The sequence below is a fragment of the Carassius carassius genome, chromosome 28, assembly GCF_963082965.1.
Source record: "Carassius carassius chromosome 28, fCarCar2.1, whole genome shotgun sequence".
NCBI classification, from domain to species: Eukaryota; Metazoa; Chordata; class Actinopteri; order Cypriniformes; family Cyprinidae; genus Carassius; species Carassius carassius.
In genome coordinates, this window is record NC_081782.1 from 11,290,237 (window position 1) to 11,312,945 (window position 22,709).

General features: G+C 37.6%; 2 protein-coding genes across 6 annotated transcripts in view; both read right to left on the reverse strand.

Annotated features, from left to right (window-relative positions):
- bcas3 (BCAS3 microtubule associated cell migration factor) overlaps positions 1-17,443 on the reverse strand; it is a 224,824-nt gene extending 207,381 nt beyond the window's left edge. For all 5 annotated transcript variants that reach the window (XM_059514290.1, XM_059514289.1, XM_059514288.1 and 2 more), the window contains exons 1-7: positions 17,313-17,443; positions 16,546-16,634; positions 16,293-16,347; positions 14,800-14,875; positions 13,899-14,005; positions 9,317-9,398; positions 4,538-4,610 (exon numbers count right to left, since the gene is read on the reverse strand). In XM_059514290.1, the coding sequence (XP_059370273.1) occupies positions 4,538-4,610; positions 9,317-9,398; positions 13,899-14,005; positions 14,800-14,875; positions 16,293-16,347; positions 16,546-16,616 (464 nt within the window). In that variant the 5' untranslated portion in view covers positions 16,617-16,634; positions 17,313-17,443. The remainder of the gene's footprint in view (positions 1-4,537; positions 4,611-9,316; positions 9,399-13,898; positions 14,006-14,799; positions 14,876-16,292; positions 16,348-16,545; positions 16,635-17,312) is intronic.
- Positions 17,444-17,914: 471 nt separating this feature from the next.
- On the reverse strand, positions 17,915-22,486 carry ppm1da (protein phosphatase, Mg2+/Mn2+ dependent, 1Da). The gene is made up of 6 exons (XM_059514292.1): positions 21,898-22,486; positions 20,761-20,989; positions 20,023-20,147; positions 19,403-19,584; positions 19,098-19,328; positions 17,915-18,922 (listed from the first exon to the last, which is right to left on the reverse strand). Exons 1-6 carry the CDS (start codon positions 22,376-22,378, stop codon positions 18,644-18,646), a joined length of 1,527 nt encoding a protein of 508 aa, XP_059370275.1. The 5' UTR covers positions 22,379-22,486; the 3' UTR covers positions 17,915-18,643.
- Positions 22,487-22,709: the final 223 nt, after the last annotated feature.

Below are 22,709 nucleotides of genomic sequence, written 5' to 3' on the forward strand. Positions count from 1 at the left end.
CTGGTTTTAAAGCAAGACTCATGCATCAAATGTAACGGCAGAGGAAAGAGACAAACAGATCTTTATATCTTGTGTGTGGGCCAAAATAATAGGCAATTGAGCCAGTAGCATGAGAGATGAAATATTACACTATATCAGCACTCTGGGAGAGTAGTGTAAACACACACACAATAAACTCCAAAAGTTTATTGTGTGTCCACAATAAAAAAATGAAAATTTGCTAAACATTTACTCACCCTCAGGCCATCCAAGATGTAGATTAGTTTGTTTCTTTATTAGATCTCTTTTGGATAAATTATGTGAAGATAAAAGTTGAATGTTTGTATTAAACAAATCTATAAGCATTTTAAACTTTCTAAACCTCCAGCTAAAATGAGTCCTCTTTCCACACTGCTTTCTCAGGTGAAAAAGTCATCTTGTTTGAACCAGGACAGAAGTTTACACAGACCAAGCACTGTTTACAAGTGAAAACAGTCCAAAATAGATATAAACAAATATATATATGGATTGTTATGTGAGATGACAACATGGGATGGACTTTTTCACTGGAGGAAGCGTTATTATTGATTATGGACTGTTTTTTTGTTTTTGTTTGTTTGTTTTGGCCAGAAGTGATGGTTTAAAGTAAACACACCTTAAATGTGTTTCTCACAATCATGCAGCTATTCACCTTACAACATGTTAATTGATGGATTAGAGTCGTGGGGATTACTTTTGGATTTTTGTGATGCTCTTATCAGCTGTTTGGACACTCATTCTGACGGCACCCATGCACTGCAGAGGATCTACATTAGAGCAAGTGATGCAATACTAAATTTCTCTAAATCTGTTATAATGAAGAAATAAATCAATTTACATCTTGGATGGCTTGAGGGTGAGCAAAGCTCCAGCAATTTTTTCATTTTTGGGCAAACTATTCCTTTAATATTAGCAACTATAAATCATCTATTTTATAAGATGAAACGGCGTCAGTTTGAATTTTTTGGAGTGAACTATCCCTTTAAGTGAACTTCGTTTATCTCCTATTCACCTCCACTGATCTCTGCATGATCGCACCATCTGAGCCAAGAGATCTCACAGTTCCGGGTGTGATGGCAAGAGAGTAACAAGCTCATGGGCTCTAAAAGCATCACTTCCCAATCCTCCCATAATCCGATGTCTAATACAAATGCACAGAGATTTATCAATTTAATACACTTAAGAGGGATTTCTCACATCTCAATAAAAATGCAATGAAAAGCACAGCTTAATAGCACAGTAGGCTTTAGCTAAGTCACTTTAAAAATAGTCACTGGACAAAACAGGGTTCCGCTCCTCCCATCTATTGTGTAATTAATAAGCAGGCAACGGGTGCCAGCAGGACTTTGCATACAGCTTTGGGTAAGGACAATCAGGGCAATGGTTGAAGAAAAAAAGTAAAAACAGATCTCATTGATAACACTGGGCGGACAGTGGGATGAGGCTCTGCTCTTCAGAGTCATACAGTGGGAGAGTCACTGGATCTTTGCCACCGTCCCAGAGCCAGGCACAGTGTGGCCGCTGTGGATTCAAAAATCATGGCTCTACACCTGTGAGGACTGGACCTTCTTCTGAAGCTCCACGTGCTGTAGGCCCTGACAGCAGTCCAACTGTAATCTCCACAATGACAGAGGATTGCATTAGAGGATTGCAAAAAATTAAAAATTTAAAAAAAGAGAGAGACAGAGAGAAAGAAACAAGAAAAAAATCATCCACATCCTCTCCATGGAGATCTGGAAATTTGAGGGGAAGGAAGAGAGGGCACTGTTTTCTGCCTGCCCAACAACTTAATTTCTCCACAATCCAGAGAACAAAAGCAGGCCTCTTGTGGGGTGAACTTTTACCCCTTCCAAACATACTTACTACAGAAGCCACAAACGGTTAAATGGCATGCTTTTAAACCCAGCTTAATGACTCACTTTTATTTCTTAGCTTCATATACTGTCTGAGGTTATATCAAATGTTCTGTTTTTTGTTTGTGTTTTTATTATTATTATTTTGTTAACCATTTTTCATTTGTATTTATGTATTTATGTGTGTGTGTGTGTGTGTGTGTGTGTATTTATTTACCTTTTTAATTATTTCACTTTTGGTTTTCATGTTGTTAGACCTTAGATTTATGAATTAAAAATGAGAATCAAATGCTACATTCCATCCATATGCCAGCATATATACACTTTCTTTCTTTTTTATAAATTTGACTTGACACTAAGTTGCATGCAAGTTGCATGAGAGAACACAGGTTCAACCTGGTTACTGTAATACCTGTAGCACTAATTAAAAAAATAAAATAAAAAATAAAGAATAACAATGGTATGGTGGAAAAAATAAAATCCTTTCCAGATACAACTGGGGGCCAACGGTGGATTGAATAGCGCATACATTCCTTGCTAATTTGCAAACCCTACCGGCTTTGTAGCATGGAACCAAGGGCGGCATGTGTACTTTGCTGTCAGAAAATTCACCAGATCCATACATTATTTAGATTTAAGACAAAATCCCCTCCATTGATAAAATAATGTTGAATGTGTCTGGCTGGAGTTCTGCAACGAAGGATTTAGCACACATGCTTTTTCCTCTTTCTGCTTTTCCTTTAATTTGCAAATCTTGTAATCTAAGCCTAAAGCTGAATGAACCAACTTCTAAACCAGCAGTGCTGTATCGGCCAAGACTGCAATCTGTTTTCCATTTGAGTGTCAAGACAGCTTCCACACTGGTGGTTGACAAAAGCTGTTATTTCAAAAAGATTATATACTAAAAATCGTGTGAGGACTTTGGTAAGTTTATGAACTATTTTAGTAAAGGGGAAAGAACCGAGCACAGCGCAGCATAAAAATACAGAGCTAAGCTATTTACCAAACACTTCTACCGGAACGTAGCACCAGCAACACCATTCACCCAGAGGGAGAGGGTTATGGTTTTCAACACGAGGCATGTTTTCAGCATTAGACCAACCGTTGCAGGAGTACAAAGCCAAACCGTCAAGAGTCTGTCTCCATGTCGGGGCGGACACGGCGCGTTTGGCTGCATAAGCACTGGCAGAGCAAAGCTCTAGTCTTGGAACGGCTGGGATGGTGGTCTTCATCAAAGTGTGCTGAAGACAGACTTCCTTATTCTATTTCCTCAGGAGGAAATATTGAGTTAAGATTTCCAGCAGCAGCAGAGTTCGTTTTAAGAGGTGGCAGACGTAGCCGAGGGGAGGAGAGGAGCCAATAACTGATGCGCCCTGCTCCCTCTCACTCCCTAAGGGGGCATATTTCTCATAGATTGCAGTTCGACTCTGTCAGGGGTCCAAGGTTGCAGGTCTGGCCTTCTGGAGCCGACCGTGTCGGTCAGTCAGTCGCAGGGTTTGGCCGTCTCTCTCCAGACCACTCCCTGGCCCCATCAGACCTTTGATGCAGGTTATTATGTATAACAAATTACAGGTTTTCAAACGTACTTAGGATTTGTACCTCATAATATCTAACACTGCACACACTGAGGGATGTGGCTTGGACTCCACAGCACGTTAAAATGGGAAAACGCTATAAACCGGACAACGACGGAACATTCCATTAGCACATAGGTTTTACCTCATGAAGAGTTTTACATGTCTCCACTCGTGTTGTGCACGCCAGGAGATGGATACAAGCCTATCAAATCCATAAAACTTCACTTGGGGGAAAATGCAAAGATCTTAATTGTCTCCGAATGCATTCAACCTCAACTGGCCTTTCTCAAATCAAAAATAAAAATACACAGCTAAACCAAAAGTCTGCACTTTGCAAAAATTATTTCACAACCTATACCTTCACAATAACAGCTAAATGCAATAGCTGTTATTGTGAAGGTGTAGGTTGTGAACATATAGCAATATATATATATGTATATATATATATATATATATATGAAGAGTTCAGATACAAAAGCCTCTAAGTGGCATCTGAAATTTTCTTCTAAAATTAGCATTTTTCTCAAGCTCCTGTGTAGGTTCAGTAATTTAACTTGAATGGCAATGAATAGGTTCTTGTGTGTGTGTACATACACTAAGCTGTTCGAAAGTTTAGCTTGGTAAGATGTTATATTTTCAAATGTTCACCACAGCTGCATTTACTTGATCAAAAAGGGAGTAAAAAAAGTAAGTGTACAGTAATATTGTATAGTTTTTGTTGTTATTATTATTTAAACATTCTATAACAAATTATTTTATTAACATATTGGTCAATTTAATGATTGTTATATTTCTTCCAAAAAAATAAAAAATCTTAGTGTGTGGATAGACAGACAGACAGACAGATAGACAGATAGATAGATAGATAACTAAACCAATGGAACAAAGCAATTTAGAATTGTACAATAAATGCATCTGCTTTTTATAAGCTCATTATATTATTTTGTCATCAGCCTCGGCTTGTGCTGAAACTGTGCTTGTGTGTAGCTGAAAAACCACCAGACGTGACCTGTGAATATGAACGCTCTGGCACCATGCGAGACACTATGCGAGCTGACAGTGGTAGTGACGCTGTTGTTGTGCACTCACCCTGAAGAGCCTGTGCTCTTGCACACGCCGAGGAGGGGGCGTTTCTCAGCGAAGCTGTCAGTGTTGAGGGAACCTGCAGCCAGAGGGACAGAAAGGGGAACATTAACCACTGACCCACATAAAGAGGGACATTCATTAGCCACCCGCACATGAGGCCTGTTGTCTCTCCGCCAAAGCCACCCACCCACCGAACTTGAGCTTAAAAAACAGCTACCACAGCAGGAAGTGTGTTGATTGCATTACAAGAGATCTGTAATCAAAATTATGCCTTGAAAACATCCTCAAAAAAAAAACTTTCCTGTCAGCTTTGACATTCACACACCCTCACTTAGAAGAGAATAATGCCCTGTTCCTCAGAGACTTATGAGGATCAAATGAAATTAAAATACCAGCATGCAAGACATTAAATGGAGACAGAGAACAGAAATGCCACTCAGTGCAATGTGTTGAATGCAAACCATTTCTCCTTCTACTCTAATGGAGAAAGCCTTCAAAGCTTTAGGAGGAGTCTTCTGTCTGACTGGCTTTAATTTCAGGGCTTTGGAGGAATTACAGAATGCCAAAAGGCCGGTAGGCATTTTTTGGGTGGAGAAAACATGTTGCAGTGAGTTTACAGATGCCATATTTATCTAATTCTCTTGATTTAAAAGAGAAGGGGGAAAACTTCCATTCATGTCCAGATAGAAGCAGAAGATGTTAGGCTTTGTGGAGCTGTAATTTGGGCAGCCATGCCATGACACTAATCAGCTCCAGGAACGTACAGTCCCTGTGGCGTGGCGTGCGAGTGCAAATGTGTCATTCTCAAACCTTAATAGTTTAAAGGGCCTCTTCTCCGTCTTCACTTCTCTGTCATCAGACATTGCGACTGGTCACGATATCCAATCATAATGCAAATACGACGGGCCTCTTAAAGATAACAGCTGCCTTCTATTTGAAAGAACAATTAAGGGGCAGAAAACCACCCATGCTTCTCTCCATCCTTAGCTGTGTGGGTCTCAAAAATGGCTGGACTTTAAAACAAGTGATTTTAGTTTGTATTTTCCAGTGCCTGTTTTCAATCTATGCTCTGAAATATTGAGAGAATTGTTTTCTGGAAGACATAACAAATTTCCTGCATTTCAGTAAATAATACATTTATAGGACAGCCATTTACGGGTGTGCTTTCAGCAGTGGGATAGATTTAAACAGAGAGGAAGCAATCGCAGATTTTTGGTCAGCTGTGGATATGAGCATCCGTAGCCGTCACCTGGAAATGAATCACTGCAGAAACAAAAACAGAACGGATGCAGGGAAAAAAAGTCAGTTTGCCTCTTTAGAGAAAGCGGAACTTCCTCCTTTATTCTGGGAAAGACCTTGCATTATTAAAATTGACACCTATTTTCAGGACTTTCCAAATCCGCTCAGCCAGCTAAAACAATTACTCTTTTTAAATCCCACTACAGTATCACACTGTTTGCGCCAAACAGATCCCAATCAGTTTCCTCACTTTAACAATTCATTGGATTTAGCGGAGAAGCGTTCTCCTCATGTGTCGGCTGTCTGCTGCTTCTTATTATGACAATTCTCTTTTATCCGAATCCAGCCGCCGTTCAATGCCTTTATTGTGCATTGTTTAAATCTGCCGAAAGGACAGAACACAAATTCTGTGCATAAATGTCACACTACAATACGACTCAGTGCATTTCCTATTCCTTTTGTTTTTACATTCGAATAGGACCATGCCACAGAAAAAAATCTGACTACATAATATCTGAACAGATAATAATCCTGTTTTAGTCATAACAGAAAGTGTGCTAAAATCATCAAACAGGAAGAAAAAAAATGTGAAAGGGACAGTTTGGCATAACATTAATATTTAAGCATCCCTAATCAGGTTGCATGTATTTAGGTTTGGTAATATGTAGCGTGCATTTTTTGTCAGACTATTCATTTTCGTCCTTTAACAAATGGAATGAGTGCAGGCATGCGATGGCCAAGGAGTGAGCCGTGATGAAAGAGAAGGAAAATCTCAGAAGTCTGCAGTTCCTCTCTGCCAGAGCAGCGGTAAAAGTCCAGGCAGCCAGCTGACAGCATGCCAACATAATTGTGAAGGACTGATTTTAATATTATGAAGGGAAAACAGCGGGGCTCTGGCGAGCTCTCAGCGCTATTAAGAAACAGAAGGTAGTCTTTAATTTAAACATGATATATGGAAAAGCCAGTAAGGAAGAGAGACATGGAACTATATAAATAGCCACATCTCAGTCTAGGTTGATTCAAAAAAGCATGTAACTGCCGAAAACTGACTTTACTTTCTGCAAATTTCTAGGCAAATAATAGTGGCAAACATGACATGTAAAATAACGAGCTGTTTATGTAACATATGACATGTGAAATAAATTTAAGCTTAGTGGGAGATCACGCTCTGTCAACATATATTTAATTTTGGAGGTGGACGCTTGTTCTTGACAAGCTTAAAATTAAGATGCCACTGGAATGTAGAATTTGTAATAATATTTCAGAGCAGCAGTTTTACTTGCAGTAATGAAAAGACTTATAGCAGGGGTTATAAGCCTAAGATGGAACTTAGGTCTATTCTAGAAAGCAGATGGGGATGACAATGCTAAATACAAAAAAATTTAATGCAACCGAATATTTGTGCCTTCTTAGGATGTCAAAAAATAAAAAAAAATAAAAAATGCTGTTCAGTCTAAACGAGCCTTCAAAAAGTTTGGGATCTGTAAGTTTAGGTTAGTGTGTGTGTGTTTCAAAGAGGTTTCTTATGTTACTTAATGCTGCATTTATTTTATCTGAAATATTGCAATGTAAACTTTAAAGTGTAGTTTTTTGTAAAATTGAAAAAAGAAATCACTGTAATATTCAGATTTGCTACTCAAGAAACATTTGTTCAGAGGTGGGTAGAGTACCCAAAAACTGTACTCAAGTAAAAGTAAAAGTACTTTTACAAATATTTACTCAAGTAAAAGTAAAAGTACTAGTCTTGAATAGTTACTTGAGTAAGAGTAAAAGAGTATCGGATAAAAAATCTACTCAAGTAGTTAGCTACTAGTTACTTTGGGTCATATATACTGAGCCTATTTTTATTTAGATATATAGATAAAATGTATGTAATGTATGTGTGCGTGCGTGTATAAATGTATATATTTCATCAGCCTTTACTCCAATTTATGTAATTTATTATAAAACCCTTTCTGTTTACTTAAGTAACAGATATAGGTGTCATGCCATAACATATTTTTAATACGACTGACTTTATATTAAATGTGAATTTAACATTGAAAGTTAATGTGATATAAATATTGCTACTAATCTTTCATTGTTCAGAAAGAGAGCAAATAACATTTACATTATTAAAGATCATTTTCACTGACAGTCTAGATTTCAATCACTCTCAGAAACTCCCATTAAAATCACTGAAACTGTTAACAGTGTGAAATCAATATCTTAATTATAGATTCGTACACACATTTGCACTTTGTTGTTTCTGACGAGAGAATTCGCCAGAAAGAGGTCTCCAGTCAGGAGCGAGTGAAGGAAGAACCGGAATTTTAGCTATGACTCATCGGAACACCTCTGATTGGCCAATGCTTTAATAAGCTCAAAAGAATCATGTGTGATTGGTTATAATGTGCATCGCTGTAAAAACACATCTATCTCTGGCTCAGCGCCAGCAAGCAATCACAGATCTGAATTTAGCAGCTGATGATGATATGACTTGCTGAACGGAGCCTACTGGCACAGGTGTGATTGTATTAAAATTAATAAAATCTTAATTGGCTATTTTTTGTCTTTTGGAAGCTGCACTCAACTTGACTCCCCTCTGTTATAAGCCACACACGTACAACAAACTAATGTCACAGTGGTATCGTGTACTGTAATTGAATGTAGCCCAAGTTATTACCTGTTAAACAGTAGACAGCACACGCGGTGTTCATCTAATAAGGATCTCCATCGCAAGCAAATAATAGCCTTTGCAGATTTGCTTTCAATTCAGTGCAGTTCCATAGCCCCGTTTTCAACGCTGCTGATATTCTTAGACGTTACAACTCTGAGTGAACCACTTCAGATGCTCAGCGCGTGTGGCAGGGAACTGAATGACTCATTCAAACTGATTCATGAACCAATTCACTCGTTTGCCAATTGGTTTGATCAAGCCTTTGAACAGAATTGACTCAAAAGAATGAATCATTCGCGAATGGGCATCGCTCATTGCCCAGAGAAAAGTAGACGGCGCGTTTGGAATAAACTGAAGCATTTATAACATTTATTGCATTAAGATAAAGTAACGAGAGGAGCGTCGCCCACAGTAACGAAGTAAAAGTACTGATTTTTCCCCAAAAATTTACTCAAGTAAGAGTATAAAGTACCCATCTTTAAATATACTCCGAAAAGTATTAGTTACCCCAAATACTTACTCAAGTAAATGTAACGAAGTAAATGTAACTCGTTACTACCCACCTCTGCATTTGTTATTATCAATTTTGAAAATGCTGGTTTTCAAAAATTCACAAAAAATATCAATATATTTGAAAATATATTTGAAATAAGTCTTTACTGTTACTTTTGATCAGTGTAATGCATCCTCGGTTAATAAATGATAAAAAAATAAAATAAAATAAATAAAAAACTTTTCAATGGTAATGTATGCCAAGTTTTGCATATTACTAGGCCTATGCAGTATTACATTTCTTTGTTAGATTTCAAAACATTTTGTTGGGGCCTATATATGTTAAAAGCAGGATGAGCGAAGCCCAGGCTTTTTGGGTGTATGAGACTCACTGATATGAGGAGCAGGCAGGATCCTAGCAGTTCGCACAGGTCCATGCCTCACTGAGAACAGCTCCTGTGCTTCACCGTTCAGCTGCAGGGAGACGAAACAAACAGACATGCTTAAAACACACCGGACAGTGATGTTACAGAGATAAACTCCGTTCAAAGACAGCAAAGAGTACTGTGGGTGTGGGAATGAACTGTGGAGGTGCATATGGGTTTGTACCAGAGCCACATCACAAAGGTTATCAGCCCTGAGACAAAATGGCATCCATATAATTACAGTACAGACAGGGCTCCAGCATTTTATCTTTTATTTGTACATCAGCTAACACATTCCTTTTGAAAGTGTTGACACAGAGTGTCCAACTGAGAAACAACCATGACGAATGTCCTAAATACTGTGGCATCCCTTTTGGAACATTAACATAAAAGTGCTTGACTGTGAATCACACAATGCTCTGTTTGGTCTGCAGCGGCTGTGATGTGGTTTAATAATGAGTCACCCAACAACTAGAAGATAAACATCAGGCATCTGTGGACAAACCAGATCAAGACACTGCTGTGTAATGTTATCTGGCCTTCGGATCTGAACGGAAAATGGATAAAAGTCATTGACAAACATGTTCTTAAATTAAACTTGTGCTGTTTTCAAAGCTGCAGTCAGGTTTTTTCATAGTTAAATGATCCTATCCCAGCTTAATGGAACAGTTCACCCAAAACTGAAAATCATGGGTGAATCACTTCCTCTCCCTCATGTTGTTCCAAACCCTGCATGACTTTGTTTTTTCAGTGGAACACAAAAGAAGAAACTGTTAAGTATTTTTTAAATAATGAATATGAGCGAGCACTGGGACTGTCAAGCTACAAAATAACAAAAAGCTCCTCTGAACTTTTATAAAAGTGGTTAATATGACTCATACATTATATTACATGTCTTCTAAGCCATAAAATAATAGCTTTGTGTCAAGAACACACCGAAATTTAAGTCATTATTCAAACTTTGATAGTTCTACTTGGAGAAGTAGCGATGAAAATTATTGATGTTCAGTTCACAAACTAGTCATTCTTTTGAACTGGATCTTTTCAAAGAGGTGAATTGGTTCATCATCTGAATGATTCAGTCACAATGATTCGGTTAATGAGGTCACAGGTTCATATTCAAAAAACGTATTCAAAGACTTCAGTAGGTTGTTTCCCTGAAACGTGTAACATTGTGGAACTACTGGCTCAACCAATGGTGTGAGTTTGGAGGGGGGCTGTCTGCTATGCAGCCAATTAAATGAAATTTTGAAATCTCAGATCCATTCAGAATTAAGTCTTTTCTTGCCTCTGCCAGTGTAGGAAAAATTAGAATTGCTGATCAACTCAGTGTCATCCGGGGTCAAAAATGTGGTTGCGGGATGCAAAAAACAATGGGGCACCAACAAAGAGAGATTTGTTCATACTGTAGGACAATCAATGCAAACTGAGAGAACTAGACTTCACATGAAGGATGGAGGAGGGTGAGCCAACAACTAAACCACAAAACAAAAGCTACCATGGTTTCCATAAACCTGCTCCTCAAATAAACACCATTTCTTTGACTAACCATCCCAGGCCGATATTTAGCACCTACAATGACCATTTGATAGAACTGTAATAAAGATACAGACCTAAATCAAATAAAGTCTTAATCACATCATTCTCATAGCGACACTGTAATAAGCTGGTGGAAATCCGGAGATCTGTGAAACCAAAGCTGGGGAGTGGTGTATCACACCACAAGGGCGGAAATATCTTGATTGACGCCCAAATCCTATGGCCTTTTATTCTAGCTTTTTGTTTTAAGAATTAAGCCCTGAATGTGCATCTCTGTGTGTGTTTAATTACAGAAACGTCCTTTATCACATTACTGGGCATAATCCATGTGTCTTAAGCAGATAAGCCCACAGAGAATGATCGCTCTTTTGCACAATTAGTAGCTTTTTCGAATGCAGGATCAGAGTTGTGTTTTTATTAAAAGCGCTTGGTGCAGACTTTGTAGCTGCCAAGTGGGAGATTAATATGGCATCTACAGCACGGTACATTTGATGTGAGAGAGACAGAAGGGGAGAAAACAAGAGAGAGAGGTAATGCACGCACGCGGGCCACCACAAAACAAAACCCCCAGCTGGCAAATGGGGCAAAGGAATAATGGAATTTAGCGGATTGCGAGGTTTACGTTAATGCGACTGTCATTGTGCATTACCAGACTGCTCATCCTCGCTTTACACGGCTTTAGTAGTGACATCCATCACCAACCTCTCAGCTATTACATTACTATTTATCACAGCAATATGCAAAATTGAGGACTTCTTTTTGTTTTTCCCTCTTGTTGTTTCTAATGTCATTCACATGGATAGTGTAGATGCTGGTCATGAAATGAATTTTGTTAATCTCCAGCCACTCTGTGTGATGGAATTCAGCGAATCGGAGCAATTTAACAGTATTTGGAGCTGAGAGAGTATTCTTAGTATTTTCTCCGTATTCTTAGAAAGCGGAGAGCATCTGAAAGTAGAGCGGACTGAGGACAAAGCCCAGAATTAGACAAGAGAGACTGGTGACATCTCTGTCTCCTGGCCTTCTGGGCTCTTGATATGATAGCAATAATACAGACATGAACTTCTGCTCTCCTTCCTAAAATACACTAGAACAACTAAATCTGAAGTCCAATCCAGAAGAATTGGATCGCAAATATCAATTATCATTTATTGTTTCTGTGAATGGAATTTAAATGTTTCATCTGAGAAAAAGAGACCATAATAAATCCTATCCAACATTCCAAAGAATTAATGCATTTAATATTTAACAACAATAAAAAAGATGGTATCAGTAATGGAGACATACTAAAAATGTGTCAAATTAAATAGTATTGAAAATAGTATTCAATATAAGTTTAACAATAAAAACAGTAATACTAATCCAAAACTGACCAAGTAGATTTTTGGCAAATACAATAATATCTACATGCCATAATATCTTCTGATAATTATATTACATTTTAAGCCAGAACGGATTAGCAGATATCTATTTTTAATGATATGGCAAATTAATTATACATTTATGAATCTAAATTCAAATAAAGCTAAATAAATCACTAAAAACTAAACATCACATTATAATGTGCAGTATGAAAAACATTTTGAGATTTGCTAAAGTTATGTTTAATAGCGTAATGCACTTGAATCAGTTGTTTCTTGCTTTTTTATACAGATAAAATTGTACAGATATTTACTTTAGGTGCACAAGTGATGAAAAAGATAATCTAAATGTAAAAAATTATGAAGTGCACTGAGCTGCTTAAATGATAACAGCAAAGCAGACACTTTCAGTGTACTGCATGTCATCCCTCCACTCCAACACCACTTCAATTAGCCCGGTCTAATCGAACTGCTATCTCCTGCCAGCCAGCAACACCTCTATCAAAGATTCTGCTCCACCAAGATGCTAATGCACAGGAATAAAGAAAGGTACTACAGCTAGTGCCACTCCTGCTCCTCCCTTCAACGCCATTACACAAGGTGTCGGCTCAGCAGCTGTCACAAACACTTTGCAGGAAACTTATAGCCAGACACGGTGATGCTTTCAACACTTGGACAAAAAGTGTGAGATGTTATGTCTGTAATGATGCTTCCATATTCTTTTCCTAAAGTGATAACTGTCAGGGCTTTCATAATTTTCTAAAATAAAGGCTTAGTCAGGGTAACAAATCACATAATATGACCGATATCTTTATCTCCATTACCATATGACTGAGACAGCCAAGTCTGAGAAACCTTGAATTGAATTTGACATTTTCACTACTTTGCTTGGGAAGCGGGATTATGTTTAGTTACCATTATTTTTTACATTTGACATGATTCTGAGCCTAACATGCATCTTGACATAATTTTTCACCCAACTTTAATACTAATATCTGTAGTCCCGGACACAGCCTTGCCTTTGTCTATGGCGACACCAAGTGGTGAATAAGAGTCACAGCATAACACAGCAACTGAGCAATATCAAACACAATTTTAAGGTCGTTGTGAATCATATTTGACTGAATATTGATTTGCAATAAAAAACTGGAATAAAAAAAAAAGTGAATTTCCCGTATTCATTTTCAAATCAAAGGACAAAAAATGCAATATACACCAGAAAGTATGTAGTAGGCAGTACAAAGGTACCAGTTGCTTTGTCAATGACATACAGAAAGAGTGGTCTAGAGAAAGCATGCTTGCTGAATCCAAAAATGCTAAGTACTGTAATTTTCAACCATTAAAAAATATGTTCTAAATAGTATGAATATGTGTTGGTTGCATTGGTTGTATCACTTCACTGTCATTCACAACTCCTCTTCAGTAGCCTCATGGGATAGTACAGCGTCCACTGGCTATGCATGTCAGAATCTCACCAGAAGTAGTAGTTTATCCAAATAATTTTTGCCTATTCTTTTATGAATATTGTGAAATCGAACATACTACTCTTTTCACATTCTATTTTTAGCCTACTACATAGTCAGCAAGTATGCATATTCAGAAACAGCCAGTGTAGTGCAGACAAGAGAGACCATTTAAAATGTACTCACTGATATGCTCCAAATCTGCATTCCATCAGCGTATCCAATCATCAAGCAGAGAGGCGGGTCAGTGCCGCTGCCATGCATCTCTTGGAACTCTGGTAAGCGAGCCACATCTGGACAAAGGACAATAAACACAAGTTGTAAGAAATGACACAGAAGTACAACAAATAATTCACAAAGCAAGTAATTCACAAAGACTTGACGTACGTTGTAAACAGCTCAATAAACAAACAAGACGCCGATGATCAGAACAATGGAACTCATAAATAATGATTCAAAAGTTGGCAAAATATAGCACCTTTCTGATCGCCACTGTTTTTATTGTTCTGACAAAAAAGAAAGTTGTTAAAAAATTAAATAAATAAAAAAGATCATGGCTGTCAAAACAAGTGCAAATACAACTGGAAAATTAGGAAAATTATGTCTAATCTTCTGACAGTCATCATGGTCAGCATTTGGATGATCCAACATTGGTGCAACCAAAAACTTTGATAATATAAATATGAACTAACCCCAAACCACATCTCAATGTTTCGCATTAAATTGCTCACATGGGACAGTAAATATATTTACATCACAAAATACTTTAAATAAAAGCTGTTCTTAATAACTTTTTATTCTTCAAACAAAGAATCCAAAGAATCCTTATACTGTATATATATAAAGGGTTTTATTACATGATTTCTGAAGGATCATGCGATACTGAAAACTGGAGTAATGGCTGCTGAAAATTCAGTGTTGCCATCACAGGAATAAATTACATTTTAAAATATATTCAAATAAAAAGTACATTTAAATAAAAAAAAGAAAAATTAATTCGAAAACATAAAAAAACTGAAACATTACAAATATGATATAGTCTGACTAACAAACAAATGATTCATATGAGCATACAGCACAAACTTACCATTGATGTCTGTTCTTTCAAAACGGACCCAAACTATCTTCTCTTTTTCATCATTTGGAGGTGTCCCAGTATATGCCTGAAAATTCAAAGAATAAAACAGGCAAGATATTTTCTAACTAAATTGTTCTTGCTTTCAATACCTATCACTTATATGTCTAAAAGAGTCTTTCTAAGGCTCTCAACATTTTTACAGAAGAAGTACATTGAAAATTAAACATTATCCAACACTGACTTTAAATTACAACACGCATAAAAAAAAGTGGTAACACTTTCTATGAAGCCCATATTTATAATACATTATAAGGGTATTCTTAAGGCATTATAATGAATACATAATGCATTATAAAAAACCTTGTAATATGTTATATCAACTCATGAATAATCAAAAACAATTATAATACATCATAATACTTATGTATTTCTGGTTTTAAGTTTAAGAGTATGATTATTTATAACACAATGAACACCATATTAAATCTACAAATACTTACAGTATAATGGACTGTATCATATCTTGACATTGTTTAAGATCTGCACAGTATCTTACTACAGCTTGTGAGTGGTTAGATGTTGAGTGTTTTTAGAGTGTTTCCTGTTACGCTAATGTTAATCCACTGATGTAAATTTAATCCCCCAACTGAAAAAAAACATTTGAAAAACTGTTTCATATGGTTACATTTTATTTTGATGGTCCCCTTAATCAATCGACTATAAGCGACTTTGCAACTACATGTCATTTAACTCTCATTAAAGTATTAGTATGCTCAAGAATAGTAGAATCTAGTATGGTAGAATAAGTTGACTTACTTGCAAAGTCACTTATAGTCAGTTTATCTGTTGGTTGACCATCAAAATAAACTGTTAGCACATATTTACAGTAGCAGACATACTAATACTCCAATGACCTCTAGTTGATATGAAGTTGCAGAGTTACTTATCAACAGCTGTCTGAAGGGTACCATCAAAATAATCAAACTGATATTACAATAAAAATAGTTCAAAGCAAATGTGTCATATTACACATTCATCTGATCTGATATCTGATCTTATGGCTGTTTAAGAGAACATTTTTATTATTATTATTATTATTATTATTACTACTTATAAGTGGTCTTTGACCGCTTTAAGTAAAGTAGCATCAGAAAAATGGAAAGATAAGAGCTTTATAATACATAATAACTATGAGAAATATAATCCATTGTAAAAGTTGATGCAACATGTTTGTTATAAATCATCATACTCTTAAAAGCTATAACCACAAATTAATAAATATTATAATGTATTAAAACTGTTCTTATGAATATTCATGAGATGATAGAACATATAAGTTTTTTTTTATAATGCATTATGCATTCATTATAATGCCTTAAGAATACCCTTATAATGTATTATAAATACAGGCTTCATAGAAAGTGTTACCAAAAAAGTTAATCTCCAGTTTTGTACCCAACATCCCAAGCAAAATGTAAAGAAAAAAAAAAAAAAACATTTACCTGCGGGACTACATCCTGCAAGAACGTAACTACGCTCTCCATGTATGACTGCTCTCTGCAAAACAGTAAAAACCATTCTCATGAAAATAATATAACCACAAAGGAAGAGACCTGACCTAAAACCTTGAGCAGCAATGCAATATTTTTTCACCCTTTTGTTTATTAGGATCAAAATCTTCACATTTACAATACTGATCACCGAATTGGCTTTACAGCTGTAATTTCATTCAAAAATGAGCCAATATAGTCTTACGTTGCAGCCTGTGCTCGAACCACAACCCCACCAGCACAGCGGCTTGGTCTGCGCGGGGAGTCAGATGCCATGTCCAACCACTCAGGATCCTGATGGAACAGAGCATGAGAAGACAGAGGCATGATTTTCACATGATCATACACATCACTGCAGAGATGCCTCATTAATCATTCTGGTCTCAGTATTACTCTAAATTTAACAGAAGTAATAGGCTACAAATGATATCTGCACAACTACAGATCATCCACCTTGCAGATGAATCAGGCATAGATGTGCCTGGCTCAGTTAAATCTGCACAACAGATCCATTGCTATTAAGTATTGATCCTGTAAATGATCTATAATACAGACTTGTTAAGACAAGCGAGATAAACAAAATCAAAGACTTCAATCAGCTCCAGCAATATTTACTAGTAACCAAAGTATAGGATGTAAATACCTTTATTACAATAATAATAATGTAAGTAGCTCTTCATTTATTTACATTTTAAAATATTTTTAACATAATTTAATTCCAAGACGATGTCCAAAGAGATGGCAAGAGTGTGTCAGAGGAAAACACAGCTGTGAGTTCAGTCAGTTCAGCATTTCATCATATCAACTCTCTCCACAGTCTGTTAGCTTAGCCAAACCGCTATCTGTCATTACAGCGCTTCAAAGACAATAAACTGAGCAATGACAATAACTTTTCTCCCTTTCTGAAAGAAATATATATGTAATGTAAGAAATGTGCAACTGAATGTTTAACGATACGACATTTGTACTAACCAGAGGTTTTGTGTTTTCAATTCGTATCAGCAGCGGTCCTCAAAAAACGCCACAGTAAAGCTGACATGCAGCGGAAACAACAAATGCTTTGGCCAATCAGAGATGAGCTTCGGAGACGGATAGCCAATGGTGTTAGGACAAAGGTGGGCTCTAGGACCTTTCTGACCAAGGGTGGATGGCAGGGACTGTTAGGGTTTTTTGTTCGCTGAACGAATCTGACGCGTTGTTAAAATTAACATTAACATCGTGATGAAGTGTTATATAAAGCAATATTTGTTTGGTTCACACCCATATGAGCATCTCCGCATTTGAAAATGTGCACAACAGACTGGATAAACGCGAATGTTACATCACGTCACGCTGATGTGTTTATTTACATCGAAGTATCGCGTGATGATCACCAACCGAGCTACTTCGCACAGCCTCGGCTTCTTTCGGAAAAATGAATCAGACACAGAAAAAAAAACGAATGGTTCTTTTCTTTTCTAAGGATGTCTTAAAATTAATTAAACTAGTTATATTAAAATAACAAATTGAAATCTTATTTCATGACTTAATTTGCCCCATAATAACTTCCAATATTTTTATTGAAGAGCATACAGTTTTTATTGTAATTTTTTTATTGACCTGTTAGCATAGCAGCACCTTCCGTTTAGAATTACAATTTCTCCCATCACAGGAAAAAAAAGACAATGTTAATGAAATCCTTGGAAACATTAAAACGACCATAAGGCTTTAAAATTTCAAAATGCATAATTAATAAAGTTCATGCCTGCATACAATGTTAAAATTAAACCTTATGACACAGGGTTAAGATATCAGTGAACACTAGAAAAGATGAACCATTCTCTTTGTTCAGTAAAACAATAACATTGATACCAAAAAGATGAAGTATAACAGGTGACATGTAAGCTGCAGGGAAATATCTTCTCAGAAGATAGAATTTCTTTCTTTCTTTTTTCCCCACAATCCTCCAATTTTCCATAAAGACTGCACAAATTCAACTTAAAGTGCAAAAATCCCTATTTGATCCATCATGTCTACCTGACTGACCTGAAGCATAACAGAACTGAGCAGTGGACACACATTGGAGGAAAAACTAGAACTCATTTAAAAATCAAACACATTTTCATTAGTCTGCAAAATATAAAGTATAACAACATAAGACTAACATACACTAAAACATGAGTGAATGGAAGCGAGTGATTTTTTTTTTCTTGACATTGTTACTTGCTTCAGGATTTGGTTTCTCAGTAGCTTATATCAACTAATATCAGAGTCTGACTGTCCAGCATGAATGTACAGATTGCATTGTATTAGGACCATGAATGTCAGCAAACGCATACAGTAGTCTTCCCATGCTGCTGAAGCATCGCTTGGACATTTTCAGACTGTTTCTGAGCATTTCCGCCACCACCACCACTCCTCGCCGAGGACTGTGCACTCGGTATCTTTGAGGATGTACATGAGGACTCTTTAAGAGGGGACTGGGACAAACTAAGACGGGGTTTCTTCAGCACAGGTGAAGAGTCCTCCTCTAGCACCCGCTTGCCTGTAGGCATTCTGTCACAAGGGACCTCATTTTCCAATGAGTCATTACAAGGCAGAACCTAAAAAAAAGAAGGAACTATATTTGAAGCTTGAGTGTGGTGTTATTTTGAATCGAAATCCACAATACAATACAAAAGACAAAAAACTGCCTTTTAAAATGAAGCCTGGTGTGAGTATATTTTCAGCAAATTTTAATTTTTGGGTCTACTATAGACAATCTGAAACATTCCTAACCTGAGTGGGCAAAGAGTTGGTGCAAGATTTAGGAACGGAGCCACACTTTGGTCCTTGTAGATTATACACCGTCTCGTAAGGTGGCAAACACTCAGAGGATGTCCCGAACGGCTCCAAACAGATAACAATGGCACTGGTATTATCAGCACGGAGCATGCGTTGACGCCATCTCAGTAAGGCATGGTTTACGAGCAGAACAGCATTTGAAACATTTTCCTTTTGGTTCTTTGCCTGTTGGAATAAACATTTAGATAAGCAAAGGTTTCTAAAAGGCCATTCCTGAAGCATAGATTTAAATCATTCACCTTGGCACTGTCATTTTCCTGGCAAATAGACACAGCCTCCTGTGGTGATACCATGTTCCATAATCCATCACTGCCTAAGATGACGTAACGGTGCTGCTTCAAATCCAGCTTGATAACAGCAGTATCAGGCTCTGGTGACACTACAAACTCTCCGCTGTAGAAGTCGTAACTCCAGAGGTCACCTGAAGACACATTAATGTGCATTCAATTAGAACATTTTACATACCAGTGAAATCTAAGTCAGGAGCAGTGACTGATTTTCTCTTTTTATTCTGTTGCTTGATTAACATTTAGGACACATACAGCAAAAGCATGTTGACATCATTTTACACGTTTTTGACCATTCAAACATGATAAAAGGACAATTCCATCAACTGTCCTGAGTGTCTTTAACACTGGCCCTGGGCCCTCACAACACCTAAACAGTCTATGGTGCAATTCAACATTCCTTTTGTCATTGCTTAAGAACAGAGAATATCATGGTGGTGTGTTGCAATTTGCAAAACAACAGACAATCTCTGTTGACTTGTTGGATGTGTTGAAACTCACTCAACATCACTGTTTTTCCAATAATACCAGCAACAATGAGCTCATGTAATGAAATAGCATAACCCTCTTACCAAGAGCTCGGGCCACAGCCAAAAATGGGATCTGATCGATGACTGTGCTCCTTCTTACTGGTCCATTGTGTGTGAGTCTGGGTCTCTTCCACACCACCCTATTGACTCCAGACTTTTTAATGACACTACAGGGAAGACATGACAGTGATCAGTGCCGGGTCTCATCATAGTTAAAGTTTAATGTACAAAAAACTGCTGACCAAAAACTCTTGTTCCTTGAAGCCTGAAAACGTATTCACTAGAGTTGAAACCTTGCCCTAAACCAAACATTTTAAGGGGCAAGACAATGATGCAGGCCAGTGGATGCTGGTCTGTATCATGTTGACATGCTTTTTATGTTGTTTTAGGCTAAACAACAAAGAAAGCTTGTGTTTAGATTATGATAATGAGGACAAATGCCAGAACATGTTTGGCTATGTTGTCCCACTTTTGAAGCTGTGGGTGCATAAACAAAAACCAGTCAGACCACTGTGGACACACAGGGCTGAAAGAAATGGGTAGCATTTTGTGTTTTCCTGATTAGTGTTGACATAAAATAAAAGAATGAGGATGGTTACTTGTGAAGCTTAACCAACGAAGCATATAACAAGAAAGTCTACAATCAAATTGCTAAATAATCTCATCCAGCTGCATCGCTAGTACATGCCTCCACATATTGTTTACCAAAGGCAGAAGGTAACAAGAGTGTGAATACAGTTTAACACCTGTAAGCTTACTTGTTTTATTAGAACAACTCACCTGCCGCCAAGCCCCTCTATTCTCTCCCTCTCCTTTGGAAGCTCAGGTTTGTGGTCCTGTGTAATTTCTACAGCTCGAATGAACTCGTCAGAAGGGTGATCCTGCACCCCCAGCACCACTGCCGAGTCCCCAACATGGGCAACATACATACGATCACGTCGTATTACAACAATACTTGCGGTTGTACCAGAAGTGCTGGGAAGTCCTGTAACCGTCTTTGGCCATTCCGCTAAAAGAAAGCAGATCATATAGTTTTAAAAAACAGATCAGGGATTAATTAATCTTCCTGTTTAAAATGGATGTTTCACACAAAAATTTAGATTCTGTTATACACGTGGAAGAAAAAAAGCTAATATCTGGCAAAATGTCCAATTTGTTTTTCTTTCTTTGCAATGAAAGTGCATGGAGTCCAAGGACACGAGACATTCTGCTTGCACTTTCTTCAATGCAAGAAAGTCCTAGAGATCTGAAATGAAGGTAAATAAATGAAAAACATGCTTTTAATGCAGATTCAATGAGATACTGATGAGTTTTACATTTGGTCAAAAGAACTCCCAGTCCTAACTTGATCTCCAGTGCTATGTTGCGCCTAATATAAATACATTGTCTTTGTTGTTTGTTTTGGTTTGCTATTTCCTTCTAGATGTACCTTTATGTTTCTACATAAACACATCATAAACGCATTATAGTGTTATAGGTAGATACTCGGTTAATTGCACGACCGTCACGTCAAATGTTGTCAATACACTTCTCCATAAGGGTGCGACCCGCTCTGTGTAGAAAACAGTTTATTTTAGAAGAATGACAAAACTACTATTGCTCTCACGTGAGTTCACATAGGCTTGAAATGTATACCTCTTTAAAAAAAATCGTGCGCCAACTCAGTTTGCAAGTGTCTACGATGTAGCAAATCACTATTCTGATCTAATGTGCTGTCACACTAGTTCAGATATGTTTGGTGTGGCCTGCTGTGGTTGTGCAACTTCTTTTGGCGGGATGCATCTTATACTGTTGCAACCTTCGTTCAAAAAGATCAGCTGCCTGACTCTTTCCATTGCACGTCCATAAAATGGCAGAGAACTCACAGTAGTGTTAAACGTAACGTGTGCATATGTAACGTTCAGTTTCATAACTTACGTAATTTCTTCCACATGGCATGGTGACAAGAGATGAATCCCTTTCGCAGAGCCGCGCACACCTCTTCGTCGTCTTCAGACCAAAAGCCTCTTTGTTTTTTAATGTGGTCCCACAAATGGCTGCGAGCAAAGCGCGCGGCGTCCGGACCCCCGTGTCCGTCGAACACGGCGAACATAGCCACAGCCCGCGGCCGACGGGCGTTTTTGGACGGATGAGAGGAGGGCATCGACGCCTGCTGAAGAGTAGAGCTTGGTTCATCATCTTGAACATAAGTTACAGTGATAGATCCGGGAATGGAGTCTTGGATCGAAGCGTCGGGGTTTTGGTCTTGTGCTGGTGCCGCGATCTCGCCACGTTCGGCGGCGTCCAGTTCATCTTCACTCGGCTCATCCTCCTGCTTCATCGTCACTAAGTCCTCCATGTATTTCCTACCGCCTTGGTCATAATAAATACTTGCTCGACATGAAAATATCCCATCCATGTTTTGATCGGACAGAAAGGCCGGTAGAATAGCAGCGTTTGATGTTTAGGCAGGAGTGAGGCCGGTTGCGCGCTTTCCTCTTTGTTTACCTTCGATGTTGTGAGCATGCGCAGAAGCACCATGACAGGGGTCAGTGAAGCCCTAGGTTATTTGACCCTTGATTTGACTGAGAAGAGTCCTTGAGATAGCCATAACATAATAAAATTATAAAAACATTAAATCTATCTATCTATCTATCTATCTATCTATCTATCTATCTATCTTAAAGTTAGTAAATATAGTAAGGAAAAGCATGTAACATTGTATTATCACATCACACGCATCTTTATTT